The sequence below is a fragment of the Myiozetetes cayanensis genome, unplaced genomic scaffold, assembly GCF_022539395.1.
Source record: "Myiozetetes cayanensis isolate MyiCay16 unplaced genomic scaffold, myiCay2020 scf17, whole genome shotgun sequence".
Lineage (NCBI taxonomy): Eukaryota > Metazoa > Chordata > Aves > Passeriformes > Tyrannidae > Myiozetetes > Myiozetetes cayanensis.
In genome coordinates, this window is record NW_026087378.1 from 10745720 (window position 1) to 10762828 (window position 17109).

General features: G+C 60.4%; 1 protein-coding gene across 1 annotated transcript; it reads right to left on the reverse strand.

Moving 5' to 3' along the window:
- Positions 1-1302: 1302 nt before the first annotated feature.
- On the reverse strand, positions 1303-14604 carry SYNPO (synaptopodin). Its single transcript, XM_050312210.1, has 3 exons — positions 14130-14604; positions 3620-5529; positions 1303-2311 (listed from the first exon to the last, which is right to left on the reverse strand). The coding sequence occupies exons 1-3, from the start codon at positions 14602-14604 to the stop codon at positions 1544-1546; spliced, it is 3153 nt and encodes a 1050-aa protein (XP_050168167.1). The 3' UTR covers positions 1303-1543.
- Positions 14605-17109: the final 2505 nt, after the last annotated feature.

Consider the following 17109-nt stretch of genomic DNA (forward strand, 5'->3'; position numbering starts at 1 on the left):
TGACCCTTGGGGACTGGGATGCCGTCACCCCAGCACGGGACAGGTCTGACCCACGGGGATGAGGGTGCCATCACCCTGGCATGAAGCAGGGCTGTGACCCTTGGGGACCAGGATGCTGTTACCCCAGCACGGAGCAGGGCTGACCCACGGGGATGGGGATGCTGTCACCCTGTCATGAAGCAGGGCTGACCCCTGGGGACAGGCATGGTGGGTGTGTAGCAGCAGCAGGAGGTGGCCTTGTGCCATGCGTTCCCAGGCCACCTTGGGGACAGATCAGAGTCAGGCTGGGTGGGATAACGGCAGTTTATTTCTGAGCTGGGTGTACAGCGGCGTGGTGAAGGCGGGTTGTGGTGGCTGGTGGAGCGAGGGTGGGAGATATGTCCTGGGAATGGGGGGGCTGTGTTCCAGCAAGAACTGCAGGGTGAAGGTACTCCAGGGAACAGGGATGGGCTGGCTCCAACAGTGTGACTTGGGGAATGGGAAGGAGTGACCAGGGCTCCCTGAATGGGAACGTGTCAGAGCTCTGGCAGCCCAAACTCAAACTCTTTTCCAGTGCTGGTCTCACCAAGGTGTGGGAACACTGACTCGTCCCCATGGGGGCACTCTCAGCATTGTCTCCTGTGCTGATACCTCCTTCAAACCCTCTGCAACATGTACCACTTCCTTCAGCCCCCCACAGCCCCCCATCTCTTCCCACCTGCCCTGGCTGCCACAGAGCCCATCGGTTTCTCTGTGTGCCTCCATCCTGCCAGGGTGAGGATGAGGATGGGGTGAACCTGGGGATGGGGACAGTGACAGGTACAGGATGGGGCTGTTCCTCATTGTTTGGGGAGGGCAGGAGGGCACCTATAAACAGTCCCCTTAACGTGGCAATAAATAACTTTGGTTCTTTTTGGTCACCAGGGAAGGAAGGATTTGGGAGAATTTCTTTGAGAAGGAGTCAAAAGTGAAAAAAAAAATGCAATGAAGAACTGGGCAGATGGAATAAAAAAATTAACTTTTCCTTCCCAAAATCTGGTTTCAGTTGAAACTAGATAGATCTGGAGGCTGGGAACGGCTGGGAGAGGGAGCCTGGTGATGGCACGCTGCCCACCCCTGCTGGAGACATGGTGGCTGTGCCACCCCAGCGAAGCAGAGCTGCAGTGACACCCCAGGGTAACACCTGGGAGCTGGGGACAGGGGGCTCACAGGGGACCACCGAGCCCATCCCATCCTGGCTATGCAGGAGGGGGCTGGCTGGCGGGCAGGGGCTGCCGAGGAGGGGGCTGGCTCCCCCCACTCTGCCTGCTCCTGCCTGCTGACCACGCAGTCCTGCCCGGAAAGGTTAGGGTGGTAAAAATAGAGCAGGGCCACGGGATGGCGGGCGGACAGGAGGCACCTGACCCTGCTGGCACACCGAGGGGCTGCGCAGCTCCACAGGGACACTGGTGTTTGGGGACCTCAGCCCCGAGGGTTGGGGTGTTCCCGGTGTGGGGGGTCAGCGGGTGGCATCACCCAGGCTGGCAGGTCCAGGAAGAGGGTGGTTTGGCTGGGACTGGCTCGTTTAGGAGGTGCAGGGGGCCCCCGAGGGCAGACCCCCCGTCTTCAGCCGCAGGCTGCCGGTCCAGCCCCGGGGACAGAGGTTGAAGCTGTGGATTCCCGGGCTCTTGGTCCCCGAGTCTTCGGAGTCGAGGGAGACGTCCGAGTCCGTCGGGGACCGGGAGGTGCAGCGCTTGGCTGGGGACCGCCCGCCCACCACGGGGGATGGCAGGGGGCTCTTGGGGACGGGGGACAGCCTGGGCACGGGGCACGAGGACGTGCTGGGTGGCAGCAGGAGCCGGCGACCCTCTGCCCAGGCGGCTCGGGGCATGCCGGGGGAGGCACAGAACTGGGGGCTGCCTGCCCGGGGCGATCGCAAGGGGCTTTTGTGGGTGGGCGAGGGGCTGCCCAGGCTCCCCAGCGCGCTGCTGGCAGCCTGCAGTGCCGGCGCTCTGGGGCCCAGCCGGGGGGACTGGGGCAGGCTGGGGGGACCGGTGGAGATGGGGGTGAAGGGCCGGGAGCCCTCCAGCCCCACGGCTTTGGGAGAGGAGCTCTTCCTGCGGGCAGCGTTGATGATGTTCCTGGCGAGCCGCGCTTGCATCTGCCGGCTGGCCCGGGGGTCCGCGTCCTGCCGCAGAGGGGACAGGGACCTCTCGCTCCATGGAGGTGACATGGGAGGTCCCTCATCCAGTTCGGGCACCGAGGCCGGGCTGGCCCAGCCGTCCAGGCTGCCCGGGCGCCGCGCCAGCCGGGGCGTCCAGGTGGGTGATGCAGGGAGGGATGACCGCCTGTCCTGGAGAGGGACAGAGAGCGGGTTAGTGACCCCCACTCGGGGGGACGAAGGGGTAGAGCAGGGGGACAGAGGCAGGAGGGGTGCCAGGGTAAGATTCACGCTGGCTCAGCCCCACAGGAGCTGGGGATGCCTCCCTGTGCATTGCATCCCTGCAAGGGTTCCCCAAAACTCATTTGACTCTTCATCACCTTGCCTGCCAAGGAGGTCGAGTCAGGCTGAGCCTGCCATTAATCCTCCTTGCCCAAAGTACCCCTCAGGCCCTCTCACTACCTGCAGCTTCCTAAAGCCTCCCTCTAGGGGATGTTGCCTCAGGTGTCCATTGCCCAGCTTTGCTCCCCAGACGGCAGGAAAGAGAAGAGTCAGGTGTGACAGCGCAGAGAGTGTATTCAGAAAGAGGGGAAAAGAGAAAAACGCAGGAGAAATAAAAGCACAGTCAAAAGGCAACTTGGCACCGTGGAGAGAGTGGTGGGAGTAAGGGATGGGCAGAGGCACGACTGGACCGTGAGCCTCAGGCCGAGCATCGCCCAGCAGCCCTGCCCTCACCACCCTCCTCATCCCAGCACGTCCTTGCTTCCAGCCGTGCCACACAGCTGTGCCACACAGCTGGGCTTCAGCAGCTCCAGCACCGAGCCCAGGGAGGGACAGGCACTCCGCAGTGTCCCTTGTCCTGGCACCACAGGACTCTACTGTTCCCAAGGGATGCAGCTCTTCCTCCACAGTGAGGAAGCAAACGAGGACAGATCCTGAAGGAGCAGCAGAAGAGCCAGGAGCAGACACAGTGAGGTGGAAAGGTGGGGTGTCCCCTCCAGGTTTGCTTTGGTAGGAGGCCGAGAGGAGCCGCAGGACAGAAGGGATGCAGATGAGCAGGCAGAGCTCTGAGTGCTGGAAAGGCAGGAGGTGAGGAAAGGAGGGAGCCAGAGGTGCGATGCTCTGTACAGTTTCCAGGCAAGAGAAGAGAGAAAGCACCGTCAGCCCTGGCAGCACAGGCAGGCTCCTGATGGCTGTTTGGGATCCTGTGGGCTCTACGCCCCAACTCCTGCTGCCTCCCTGGACTCCTCAGCTCCCATTTCACTGAGGGCTCAGCAGCGCCTGTCACCCACTGTCCCAGCACTGCAGTCACTTCTTTTTTCCGTTTCCTTTTCTTCTCCCTTCCCCCTTTTTTTTTTTTTTTTTTTTTTTTTTTTTTTTTTTTTTGCTAGTTGGTTTGGCTTTCAGCACTCCCATGAGCACTTAGGGAGGACTCGGCCTACGACCCCCGTGTTTTTCTCTCTGCCACCACTACTTGTAATAAAAAGAAGGTTTCCACACCTGTGGCTCGATGCCGGCATTCCTGGTGGAGTAGGAGGGCCGGGGTGCCTGGAAGCCCACCTTCCCCCGGGGCGGCAGCAGGCGGCACGGGGAGGCCAGGAGCACCTCAGCCGGGGCTGCGGGGCTGGCACGGCTCTCCTGAGTCAGGGGCACAGCCCCGGCAGTGCCAGGGAAGGGGCTGGAGGTGGTCTGGCTGGCGCTGGGCACCACGGGGGGATGCCAAACAGGGGAAGGAGGCAACGGAGAGGTGGGGCAGGAGGCCTGCTGGGGGTAGGGATAGGCGTCTGGAAGAGAGGGTCTGGGTGGAGGCATCTCCTGGGGCATTGACCTTGACGGCCCCTTAGATGGGGAGAGGATGAAGAGAGAGGACTGGAGCTGGTAGGGCTGGTGCTTGGAGATCTCCAGCTCCTTCTGGGAGACCTCATTCTCCATCGGGTTGCCGCCATAGAGAGACGCAGGGGGGGTTTTGGAGGGCCTGGAGGGACTCTTGGAGGGGCGTCTGGAGACCATGGGTGACAGGTAAGCATTGTTGTCGTATTTCCAGGAGGGAGGCAGAGACATGGTGGGCGATGGGCACCGCAGCAGCTCAGGCTGGGAGGGAGCCTCGATGATGAACTTCTCCATCCTGGACTGCCGGCGGGCAAAGAGCTCAGCCCCCTTCCCTCTCGCCTCACTGAGGATGTGGCTGGGCTGCGGCTTCTGCTTGGGCTGGATGGTGGGAGACTTGAGGCAGGAGGACCATGCCGGAGCATCCTCAGCCGGCGGGAGGTGGTGCCCACCCCTGGCTGCGTTGTTGGGGACAAAGTTGGCAGCTTCAGCCCCAAGGGCAAAGGGTTCATCTTCAGCACCGGGCTCTCCCTGATCTTTCTGCTTCTTCCTGTTGTCTGCACTCTGAACCAGGTCCAGCAGGTCAGGGTTGGGGCCCAGCTTTGGCTTCTCCACAAAGGTGAACATGGACTTTCTGCTGGCTCTCCGGGCAGCCGACTCCTCCAGGATCCCTGTTTTGGGCAAGGGGTTTGGTCCACTCTCCCCGCAGCCCAGGAGGGGACCTGGCAGCATCTTCTGCTCCTGAGAGGGGTACAGGGCCGAGTAGGCAGGGGGGGAGCGGACACGGGTAAGGGGTGGGGGGCTGCTGAGGGTCTCCACGTAGGTGGGTGGCGGGGGCAGCTCTGGGGCAGGGGGTTCCTCCACGGGCTGGCTGCTGGTGGGGGATGCCTGGGTGCCGAAGGGTCTGGCTGTCCGGTTCTTCACAGGCTTGGGCTTGGCCAGGGTGAGATGGACCTCGTAGTACTGCCGGCCCTGCACCCCGTTCTGCTGCTGGCCACCTGGGGATGCCATCCCTGTGGCTGTGCCCGCTGGCGCACTGGGCACCTCACTGGGCACCTCACCGGGCACCTCACTGGGCACCTCGATGTTTTTCCCCTCCTCGGGTTGCTGTGGCAGGGCAAGAGGCGCCATGCTTAGCCCTGCAGGGGCTCCCGCATTCCCGAGCCCCTCCATCCCACTGGCCGCCTGCTCCTGCACGCCATTGGTGGCGGCCGATGCCATGTTTTCCTTCAGGTAGACGCTGAGTGGGACCTGCTGGGCTTCAGCAGGCGGCTCCTGGCACGGGGGTGCATTTGCCCGCATCCTCTCTCCCGCGTTGCCGGGCTGGTCAGGCTCCGCCTTCATCCCTTGCGCCTCGCCCTCCTCCATGGTCGCTTGGCGGGGCTGGGGCGCGGGGCTCAGCAGCAGCCCCTCGCCATTCCCAGCCCCCGTGAGCCCGTCGACGCGCTGCCTGCGGCGGTGGAAGAGCAGGACGCCCTTGGAGCTGGGGCTGGGCGCCGTGGTGAGCTGCGCCGCGATCCTCTGGCTCCGCGCCTTCGCCTCCTTCAGCTCCTTCTCCGAGAGGCTGGCGCTGCGGGAGAGACCTGAACAGAGGGGACAGAGGGGTTAGGGGGGCTCAGTGGGGGTGTGGGGTCTCAACCCTCCCCGCCCAGGACTGGCAGCCCTTCCTCCAGGTATCCCAACTCCTTTCCTGGCAGCTGAGGGAAGACAGGAGAGATGCTCCAGGGCTGGGGTACACAAGGGTGATAGCACAGTTCAGGGGCAGTGGGGACTCAGCCCAGATGCTGGGACAGATGGGAAAGCCCAAGGGACTCATAGGGACACTTGGGACCTTTCCCTCTATCCCACCCCATATTCCGTCTGGGCTCTGTGCATCCACTGCAGTGACCGTACGGGAAAGGGATTTCTCTGAGGGCCCGGCAGGTCTTTGTTTGCAACTCACACGGCTTTGGCCGTGGCCTGTAGAGGCAGTGGGCAGGGAAGAGGCCAATGTCTGTGTCTCCCCCACACCCTCACCCCAAATCCTGCCATTCTCAGCCCCGAAATAAATCTGAGGCCAGCAGGGAGATGCCAGCCTGCCATGACCTCATGGCAAGGCCGGGGGCCAGCCCCGTTGGGGGATTGATGCACGGAGCAACACGAGATGGCAGCAGCCGACAGAAGCTGTGCAGATCCTGACCAGCTGGACACAGACACCGGCACAGAGAGGAGCCACCCTCCCGCCTCAGGACTCGACACAAGTGCTAAAAACAACATGCTAAAAGCCTGGCACAAACCCCGTGGCGAGCAGCCGAGTGCCGCTGGGCTTCTCCTGTGCTGGCCAAAGGTCAGGGCACCAGCCCTTCCCGAAGACTGAAAGGATGTGGAGCTGCCGGGAACACATTTTCTCAGGGTGAGCAATTTCCTACGAGCTCACTCCAAAGTGCCCGTGGGAAGGGCAGCGTCCCCAGTCCTGCCGAGGCCACTGCTGGGCACAGACACCAGTGCTGACCATCAGCATCACCCCCACACCCACCAAGGGTGCAGCCCCCACTCCAAAGGCTGCTGGGATGGCTGGGATGGGTGTCCCTTCTCCGGCCTCAGCAGGGAGGTGGGTGGCCAGCCCGCCCCGAGCCCTGCTCCCCTTCCCTTCCCATCCCTTCCCGTCTTCTCTTCCTTCATGTGTTTCTGATTTTCTTGCCTTCTGTGCCGCTTGGGAGCCTTCCAGGATATTTTCAGCAGTGGCTCAGCCTACCAGCGAGGGAAGGGATAGATGACTAAGCCAAATCCTTCCAGCAAGCCCACGGTAAGCAGGAGGGCTCTTGGAAGCTGGGCACCTCTTCTTCCTCCTACCCTCCTACCTCCCTCAGCACCCAGCAAGTCCCTGCACACCGCTAAGGCGTGCAGGATGCCCTGGATGAAGCCTTCAGGCTGCCTGGCAGGAGGTTTTTGGCTGGGCACGGGGCAGAGGAGGCAGAGATGCCAGCGCAGACTCTCCTGGAGATGAGGAGCCCATCCGCAGGGGCGATGCCGGTGGCCAACATCCCCCCCGGTTCGCGCCCGGCATTGTTTAACGCCCCATCTCTATTTGCTTTGGCGGCGGTCACAGAGCGGGGCCGCGGTTTCCTCCGGCCGGGCTGGCTGGAGGGCGGCCAGCACCGCGGCCCCCGCGCCGCGGGGTCACCCTCGCCGCCTTTATCTCCGAAACGGAGCAGAAACACGGCCAAGGAGCCATTGAGAAACAAGCCACAGGCTCCAGATGTCTGCGGGTTTCGTGCTCCGAGCTGAGCATCCCCGCTCCCTCGGAGGCCGGGGCTGCCTAAGAAGCTGAGCTCTCGGCGGAGCCATTTCGCAGCCTCTCGCTCCTGCTACTGCCTTTTAACAGCAACGGAGGGGCCCTGGGAGATCCCCTCCGTGCTGGAGGGATGACTCAGCTCTTGGCCAGCTCCTTCCTGCTTGGACTAGCTGCTAGATTCACTCCCATGTAGCCAGGACCAACACTGAGATTTGTCCCTTGGGATTTTGCCCCCAGGTGTCCCCATCCCAGGCCTGGGCATCACTCCGGGCCAGGATGTGCTGCCAGGTGGAGTTCCCCACATGAAATCCTCTATCTAGAATCCATTCCCATCTGTATGCATCCCCTCCACTCTTCCAGCAGCCTCTCTGCCCCTGCCCACCCAGCATGCACTGTTCCTGGGCTGGTCCACCCAAACCCTCAGGATGTTACTGGGGGTGCTGGGGTTAAGAATTGCTCTTCACATTCCATTTTTATCACACGGATGGAGAGCACCAAAGCCTCTGGCAGTCCAGAGGAAATTGCAGAGATCTCCCTCTCCTGCTCCAGCCTGCGCTGTGGGATTAGGTTATTCATCCCAGAGTGAGAGCCTTTATCCATCTGCCATGGTGGCTGCAGGGGTCCTGCCATCTGGGGCAGCTCCTGCATCCCTTGCTCCCCTCCCAGCCATGATGTTTCCCATCCTCCTTCTTTGCCATCCCTGCCAGCTGGGAGCCTCAGGTGGACTCTGGCTGCTTCCTTTCCCAGCCCCAGGCAGACGTGAGGGAGCTGAACTCGCTGAGAATGTCCAGGTGCTGGGGAGGAGGAGGAGGAGGGGCTTGGGGCTGCTGGAGCAGCGCGGGGAGGAGGAGAAAGCAAAATTGTGTGTGGCCAAGGGCTCCAGGGGCTTGTGCAGCACTGGGATTTCCGCCCATTAACGAGAGTCCAGTCCAAAATCTGAAGTGTGACAAGCTCTTCTTGTGCTCTTCCACATTTCCTTCCTTCCCACTGTACACCGGCTTGCTATGACACTGTCCTTCAGGATGGAAACGCCTTCCCTCTCCAAATCTTCTTCCAAGACAATGAGCACCACCAGCCGTCTCCACTTCTTTGTCCCCACACTGGGTCCATGTTTGGTACATCCCTGTGGTCCAGGGATGCTGGAGAAGGGCATACTCCCTGTGCCCTGCTCAGCTGCTGGACTCCTGGCACACGTGAGCACCCCAAGTGCTATTCCAGTTCAATGCACATCAATTCCAGCCAGAGGAGCCAAAATCTCCATCTATATATTTATATAGGCACTTGCTCCGTAGGTTTTCCATTGCTCCAGGGGTGACTTCCAGAACATCCTCCAAGTGCAGGGCTTAACAGCTTCTTACCAAGCTGTCAGTCATCCTTCCCACAGTACGTACTGTGCTCTCTCCCCCAGAGTGAGGATGATGAAGGTGATGAAAGGCATTTTTGTTGCTCTGCCTTCCTGGCCAGATGGGGAAAAAAAATTAATTCCAGCTCAGCTTTCCATGCAAAGGATGGATCCCCCTGAATGGCGCTACTGCAGAGTGTCTCAAGTCCAGGCAGGAAAGGCAGGAGTCACCATCTGACCCCAAATGAAGGTGAAGATGTATCAGACATAGCTTGTGGCCCATCCTGCCCTGAGATGGACTCCAAGAGCTGGAATGGAATGAAGATTTGGCCCCAAATCGCAGGGAGGGGAGATACTCCAGGGCCTCCTGAAATGACAGATTCAGTGGAAGTTGATGATCTCAACGTGGCTGGGATGTCACAGGAAGGAAAACAGTGACTTGGAAGCTGTGCGTGGTGAGAAGTCCTTGTATGGAGAAGCCAAGAGGTACCCAAGTCCCATTGGGACCAGCAGGATACAACAGGCCATGTGAAATCTTGGAGTCAGAGCTGGCAGTTGACTCCAAAGTCTTCTCTGTCCCCAGTCTGCTCCGAGTTCGGATGCTCAGCCATCCCAGTGCTGCAGCCCACCTTGGCCCTGCTCAGGGTGTCCCACCGGACCACCCACCGGCAGAACTCAGATCAGAAACCCCAAATCCTCCTCTGCACAGCACGCCACTCACCATCCATAACCAGTAGGTGCTTTTCCACCTTTTCAAAGGTTCCTTGGCTGCCGTGGGTGAGCCCAAATGGTGCATCTTGCCGGCAAAATCCCACCGGCAAAACCAGGAGTGAAACCAGGACAAACCCCACCTCCAGAGGGACGTGGCACTGCGTCACCTGCCATGAACCCTGACAAACATCCACAGCCAGGCATTCTGGGGAGGGGAGGTCCAGTGTTTTCACCCAAACACTGAGGGCTTTGGACACCGAGGAAATGTAAGCAGGTTTTTTGGCAGAGCAGCCAACTGGCCCTTTGCCCCAGCTACAGCTGTGCAGGATTTTTTGCAATGTGCACCAACTCACACACATTTAAGTCCGAGCACACATTTCCCTCCAGCTCCCAGAGTTATCCCAAATAATCTGCTGCTAGGAAAACACGGTGGGCAGCACAGACAGGCAGTCGAGCTAGCTAGAAACGGATATGATTCAAACATATGGGTAAAAAGATGACAATTTTCTGCCTCACTCCCAGCTTTCAACCCTCCTATACCCCAGATATAACACCTCCATGAAGTTTTTACCCACGCTGGCCCTTCAGACCCAAAAAGCTGCAGCTCAGGCAGTGGGTGCCGTGGTGGGACCAACCCTGCCCGCCTGGCAGGACGCTCTGAGCTGGGCCTCTCCTGACAGGCGCCTTTGCCAGCGACAAAATCTGGCACAGTGAGAAAATTCAATGCGCTTGCAAGTTTTCCCTGCGCTCTGTTTGCAAGGGCTTTGCTGGATTTGGAGCTGTTTGCCTCCCCACGCTCCCCCCCCGGCTCCCAGCCAGCACCCAAATCCTACTGGAATGGCCCCACGGTCTCCAAGCAGCAAGTCCTGGGGCACTCATCTCCCACCCAGGGGGAGGAGAAGAGGGTGGTGAGTGGGATTAAGTTTGAATGGGGGAAGGGTGCCCCTGCCCACCCCCACTTCCCAGGGGGATGCAGTGAGCAGCCTCAGCCCCCCATGAGTCCACACTGGGCAAGAAGAGGCTGTTGCCACCACAAAAGTGGAGGAGGCACCTTCCCCCAGCCAGCCAAAATTAAGCTTTTAGCTTCGGAAAAGGGGGCTGGAGCCAGGTAGACCTCCTCCTGGATGCCCTGCCACCCGTTCATCCAGAGTGCAGCAGAGCCAGCCCATCCTACAGCCAGGTACCACGGGGACCCCATCCTGCCTAGGGTCCCAGCCCCACGGTTCCCACTGGTGCTTGAACTCGCTGTGCCCCATCCCAGGCTGCCAGGACCCAGTGACAGCCCCACCAGGCTGGTGCCCCGAGCCAGCAGCGCTGGTCTGGCTAGAGAAGGTCAAAAGGCTCGGTGTGTCCCTGTCGGGTGGACGGAGCGGGGAGGGGAGCGGAACGAAACGGGGCCTTCGCCTGTCCCTTGCACAACCCGTAAGGGATCCATCCTGCTGGCTGCCAAGCCGAGGGACAGACCTCGTGTCCCCAGCATGGGTGGCACGGCCAGGGCAGATCATGTCCCCATCGTAGGGGGCAGGGGACATCGTCTGGGAAGGCGTCCTGCAGAGTTGGGAGGTGCGACCCTGCCCTGGGGGGATCCCCACATCCCCCCACATCCCCCCACATGCCCCCGCGTTTCCTTGCTGTGCCTCCCACGCCCCACATCGGACACCCGGGTGCGGGCAGAGGGAAGCGACACCTGCCCCGCTCATTCCTAGAGAGAAACCCTGCTCAGCCCGGGCTGTGTGTGCGCCCCATCACTCACCCTTCTCCCACCACAGCATCCACGGGGGTTCAGGGCATGCACCCCCGGAGCCCCTGTGCACCCCCGGAGCCGCTGTGCACCCCCTGCGCACTGCCATCCCCCGACTCCCCCGGACACCCCCAGACCCCAGCACCCCCGCTGCCCTCCCCTCTGCGCGCCCACCCAACCACTGACCCCTTCCCCCGTCATTTCTGCACTTACCCTGGCCCTCGCCCGGCGCCCCCGGCGCTGCCCCGGCTCCCCAGCCACGACCGTACCCGCGGTGCCGGTGCCGGTGCCGCCGCCCGCGCAGCCCGACTGCACCGGGAGGAGGCGGCGGGCAGGAAAGTTGCGGCAGCTCCGCCTCGGAGCGGGGCCCGGGGGCGGCGGGCGGGCCGGGGCCGGGGGTGGCGGGTCTCGCCGTCACTGCCCCTGCCCCTGCCCGCCCCGGCAGACCGACCGACCGACCGGACGGGACGAGTCTCCCTCCCCGGTGGCACCGGCAGCCGTCCCACCGCCCCCGGTGTCCCTGCTCCGCTGCTTCTCGTCCCGGCTGGGTCTGCCCTGAGCAGCCTGAGCCGGCTGCGGGCTGAGAGCAGCCGGGACATCCCCTTACCCAGCCCGGGGCACCCCCTTACTCAGCTCTGTGCATCCCCTTCTCAGCCCGGGCCATCCCCTTATCTCATCCTGGGGCATCCATCTCTCCCAGCCCTGCACATTCCTCTTACCCAGCCCTGAGCACCCTCTTACCCAGCTCTGAGCATCTCCTGACCCCCTTTTCCCTCCTCCCAGCACTGCTGAGGACCCGCAGCACCTTACGTTTCAGACGCTGTTGGGGATGTGGGGATTTCTCCTTCTGTGGTTTTCCCCAGTGCCTAAAGGTTTCAGGCACTTTGGAGAGGGGCAAAAATCCAGCACCGGTGTCACTGCCCTGGGGACCTCCTGGGAAGAGCACAGGAAGGCCTCTGGCAGAGATGGTCTGCTCCCAGTGACAAGGGGACCACAGACCTGGGCAAGATGATCCCTGGGGAGCCAGCATCACCTCTCACCTCCAGCACCTCACTGCCAGGCAGGGCTGCGGGTGAGACCAGCCTCACCCCCTTCCTGTGCCTGTCCACGCTGCAGGATGAGCTCTTGGCCTGAATTTTTGCCTTTCTAATTTCCTCTCTTCCTGCCCCTCTGTGCTTTTTTGTGCTTTTCTGGTTTTTGAGGGAGCCTGGCGCTGCCTCGGCAGCCCCCAGGGAGCGAAACCTTCTGTTTATTTGCACACCAGACAGAGAAACCAGTCCTGCCTCCTGCATCTCCCAGCCTCTGCCTCTACCCGGGGCTCCTGCGCTCCCAGCCTGCCCCAAGAGGTGCCAACCAGCCCGGGCCGCCGTGCCGGATATTTGGGAGCAGCCAGCCTGGCCTTGGGCTGCTGGATGGGGACCAAAGGGGCACCTGGGACCCGCCTGGGTGGGTCCACACAGCTCGAGGCGGTTCACCCGCTTGGCTCCCAGCTCCCAGGGCCAGCCCTGCATCACTTTGGGTGTGGATGGATGCACCCTTTTCTCCTGCAGAAGCTGAATGGTGTGGGAGCTCCGGTACCCTCAGCCAGCCAAGGACAAGAAGAGCAAATCCCTGACACCTCCCAGGGATGCTCCTGCAGACACCCTGATGCAGGGACAGGCTCCAACACCACCTACAAGGGCACCTGCCCTTCCCTCCCTCCTCTGCACTGAACCAAACCTCTCTTTCCCAAACCTGCAGGCTTTCTGCAAAGTCTCAGAGCTGCTCCCAGCACTCAGGACCCTCAGTGACATCCTGCCTGGAGGCTCTGGAAAGTCTGACGGGTCCTGCAGGCAGTGGCTGGTGGTGATCTCACTTGGAGGGGGAGGAAACGGGACAGACAAACTCTTTCCAACAAACCTGTTGAGTTACTTTAAAATTCCAGGCTGGCAGCAAAAGTGCTGGATGGCGGCGCGGGTTAGGAAAATGCTGAGCCTGGACAGAGTCAGGCCTGACCTTTCCCCACCGCAGATCTGCCATCCCAGAGCAGTGAGAAATGGGAAGACTATTTGGGTCCATCTGGTTTGTGTGCTGAGCCCTGAAACACGATGCTGCTGGGGCAGCCGTGAGCCAAAGGGCTTGGCTGAGCTTCCCAGCCTGTGTCCCGTCCAGGAGCTGCTGGTTTGGAGGATGTCTGACCCTGCAAAAAGGCAGGGGAGGGATTCTGGACACCGGGTTCATGTCGAGCATCCCCAGCCGGTCCCACCCCACCCCACCCCACCCTGGGAGCTGCTTTGGGAAACCACACTCTGAGCTGAGCAGCAGCATCCGATAACACCATCCCGTGGGGACAGGGACACACCTGCCTCAGCGCCGTGTGGCAGCTGAGATAACAGCTGGGCAGGAGCAAAATAGAAAGAGGGGTGGAAACAGGGTTTAAAAGTGATCCAGTGCCTGTAAGAGGATGGATTCTGTGGGAGCATCTCCCACACGGCGGTGGGGAGGTCCAGGCATGGGAGCAGCCACAGGAACCCTAGATATGCGCCTGTGTTTGTGTCACCACGTCTGAAGGGACAGTCACGGGCAGAGAGGAGTGGCAGGCTGTGACGCAGGCTGTGAAGCGAGGCGGTGGCAGAGAGCACTGTAGGAACCAACTGGCCTGAAATAAAATGCTTAGTCTTTTAAACCAGGGGCTGACAGGAATGGCCCCAAGCCATGTGAGGGATGCTTGGCCACCCCCAGCTGATAGGGGAGAGGTGTCCCTGTTCCAGGCAGAGCCCCAGGAGCTAGCCCTGATCACCCAGCTCTGGGCATGGTCCCACTGAGCCCCATGGCTGGGGTGAGGGCTGGGAATTCCACCCCGTTCATGCCCTGCTTGGGGATGGGTTGAGTTCTTGGAGATGGTGGGAACCCGCCTGCTGCCTTCCCACCCCCCTCCCGAGGAAAGCCACAGATTCCTCCTTATTTTTAAGGCCAGAGAGATCATCTCAAGCTAAAATAGTCCCAACATCTCTGCTGGGAGCCTGGGACCTCTAACCCTATGGAGGTCCTGCCCTGGGAAGAGCTGGGTGTTCCCAGCAGGAGCACAGCAGTGCCTTTCTGGATGGGGGACAGTGGCCAAAGGGGTTTCTCTTACCTGCTTTCCTTGGCTCTGTGTCAGGGTTGATGAGGACCCGTTGGATCTTCACCACTTTCCACTCCTGGCTGGGCTCGGCTGTGGGGCTGTCTGCTGTGGGGGGCAGCTCTGGGGCAGAGCCAGGGCACTTGCAGGGGGCTGCAGGCCCTCCTGCCAAAGCCAGGCTGCTGCCATCCAGTGTGGGATGTGGTGCATCCCCATTGAGCTCCCTGGGCTCCCTCTGGCAGCTCCCACTTGACTTCCCTCCCGGCAGTCCAGTCCGTCTCTCCTGCTCACCTGGCTCTGAAGTAGAAACACCCTGGAGCTGATGGCACCTCTGCCCCCCTCTGCTCCCCCTCTCCTGCCAACAGCCACTGTTCCCCTCAGTGTCCCCCTCGGCCATCCCACAGACACGGGGGGTCTGCACAGCCTCGCTGGGCACAGGGCAGCCAGGCTGGGGGTGGAGGCAGGACTGCTGGAGCCTTGCCCTCAGCATCTTCACTGCTTCCCTTCACTGGCACTCCACGGCCTTTCCAACCCACTTTGCATGGCCAGGGGGCTGAACCCTCCCTGTCAGCCCCCCTCAGAGCATGGGCAGCGTCTGAGACGGAGGGAGCTGAGCACGAGCTCGGCTTTACTCCTCTTGCAGGCAGGAGGACCAGGCACAATGTCACCAGAGCAGGCAACTTCTGGAGACGCAAATGGAGGGGTCTGGCCAGGGGAGACAGGTCAGCAAGAAGGGTTTTGCAGGAATTTCTCTTTTTTTGCAGGCAGAGGATCAGCATCCAAGGACCTGTGTGAAGGGAAAGGGGAGGGTTGAGGATGCTTGTGCACACACAGATTTCCTATGGCCTGGCTCCCTTCCCTTTGGCAGCCCAGAGGTGGCTATGGACACCCTGACAGTGGTCAGCACTGGGGAACCATTGCACCTCTGGAGCTGGGACCATTGGGGAAAAAAACAGTCCCTGAGGATGTTTATCAGGGTTATCAGGAACAGAAAAGAAAAATTTCCAGCATCCAGTTAACAAAACTGGGTTTAACCATTGAGTGACTCATGTGGCGTCAGGACAAGAGCAGACAGACCCACTTCCCTCCTGTCGAGCATAAATCCTGCTGGATGACGAACCCACGCACTGACACAGACGAGGTATCAGCTGGGAGAGGGGGATATCATCACTCCCAGGACAGGATATGGGTTACAGCCTACGGAAATTCCTGTGAGTCCTTCGCTCAGCACAGCATCACCCAGCCCTGCTCACAGCAAGGCTGGGTCCCACGGAGGTGCCCTCTGCTGCCTGGAGACCCACAGCGCCCAGGGCACACGGATCGGATCACAGTGGATTTCCCAGCCCAACAGCCAGCTGAGGAGTAAAGGAGGTTTCTGTTCATCCCACCCCTTCCCTGAGTTATTGCAAGGTTTTTCAGAGAAATAAGAAAAGGCAGCAGGTCAACAGCGCAGGCTGAGCTCTGGCAGGAATACACCCTGCAGCTTCCTCGAGGCTCACACAGCTTCTCTGCAAAACTTCTCCCATCCTTAGCAAGGTTATTTTGGAAAAGAAGGCAGATTTGAAGGCAGGCACTTGGGCATTTCCCAAACACAAGGCTGCATTTTTTGGAGAAAGCCCAAAGGAAATCTTCTGCCCTTTCTGAAATCCTTCCTCCTGCCTCGCTCTGCTGCAATTATTCAACACAGATTTGCAATGAGATCCTGGGGGGGGAGAACGTCAATGTTTCTCTCTGAAAAAGGAATCTCACCCTGTTCTTTACGTAATTTGGGGGCCCAACAGTTGCAGGAAGCCACCCACATTTTTCCTTAGAAACATGGCAAGTTGTTGGAGCTGGAGGGAGCTGGAGAGAGCTGGAGGGAGCTGGCTTATCTCAAACGAGGACAAAGTTGCCAAAAATATCTCCAGCCCAGCCCAGGTCAGTGGAGATCCTCTCGGAGCGGATCTGCATCTCCCCACTCCCATTCCCTCACCCTATCCCTAAGGAGCAGGTTTCTTGGGCAGCACAACTCACACTCATCCTACACAGTAGCTGCTTTGATACTTTGCTGGGGGAGCTGGTACCTCCCTGAAAACCATCTTCCAAAGCCGCCCCCTTTCCACTCGGGAGCGCTTTCTGCAAATGGGTGTATCCCAGGGAGCGACGCCCACAGTCCCGGTGTTCCCCAGGCAAACCCCTCCTTGGTGAGACCTGAGTGGTGTTCCCCAAGGACACGCTGCTGGGACGGGGCCACCCACGCCACCAAAATACTGAGTCAGGCATCTGCTGCATCCCTGGGAGCCAAGTCTGGGCCCAGCACGGTGGAGGGGGAAACAGCAGCAGAGCTTCGGAGAGCAGCCGCCTTCCCCCTGGGACACAGCTCCTGGGTTCTACAAGCAGCACAGAAAGGGAATATTTATGAGTAACGTGGATCTCTAGCAAAAGCTGCTGGGCTGATCCCGTCTGCTGGAATACCGGCTGGGTGGGATGGGTGTACATGCCTCGGGTGCACTGGCAAAGACGAGTAGCAGCGCCAGCCTTGTCCACCAAACCAGGCTGAGGTAGCCCCCATCTGCAAATGGAGATTGTAAAGGGCGATGAGGGTCATTTGGGGGACCGTTTCAGGGGTGCAGCAACAAAGGATGCCTGAGTTGGGCACTGGTGCCCAGCTCACAGCCCCAACAAGCAGCTAGCCCACCATGCCCCTCTGAGAGGCTCCTCACGCTTCCTGACAGCAGCAAGTCCCTATGAGAAGCTGCAAAATTGTGCTGGGGAAGGAATAATAACAAAAAAAATCCCCTCTTCAATTCACAAAGTGCTGAAATCTGGCATCAAGGAGACCTTTTGCTCAACTTCTCTTCCTGCCCACTCGCTGGCGGGTGATGCACAGCCCCCCCACCTGCCTTTCTCACACCCTGCCACCTCCCCTCCTATTGAAAAAAGGAAAACTAAAGTTAACTTTCCACGTCCCACACAAATATTTTTGGCAGGCGTTGCTGGCATTCAGGCTGCTGAG

Coding starts and splice junctions, on each gene's coding strand:
- SYNPO (XM_050312210.1), bottom strand. CDS start 14,604: ATGCTGAGGGCAAGGCTCCAGCAGTCCTGCCTCCACCCCCAGCCTGGC. Junction 5,530..14,129: donor CACAGAGCCAAGGAAAGCAG/GTAAGAGAAACC, acceptor CCCTCTGTTCAG/GTCTCTCCCGCAGCGCCAGC. Junction 2,312..3,619: donor ATGCCGGCATCGAGCCACAG/GTGTGGAAACCT, acceptor GTCCCTCTCCAG/GACAGGCGGTCATCCCTCCC.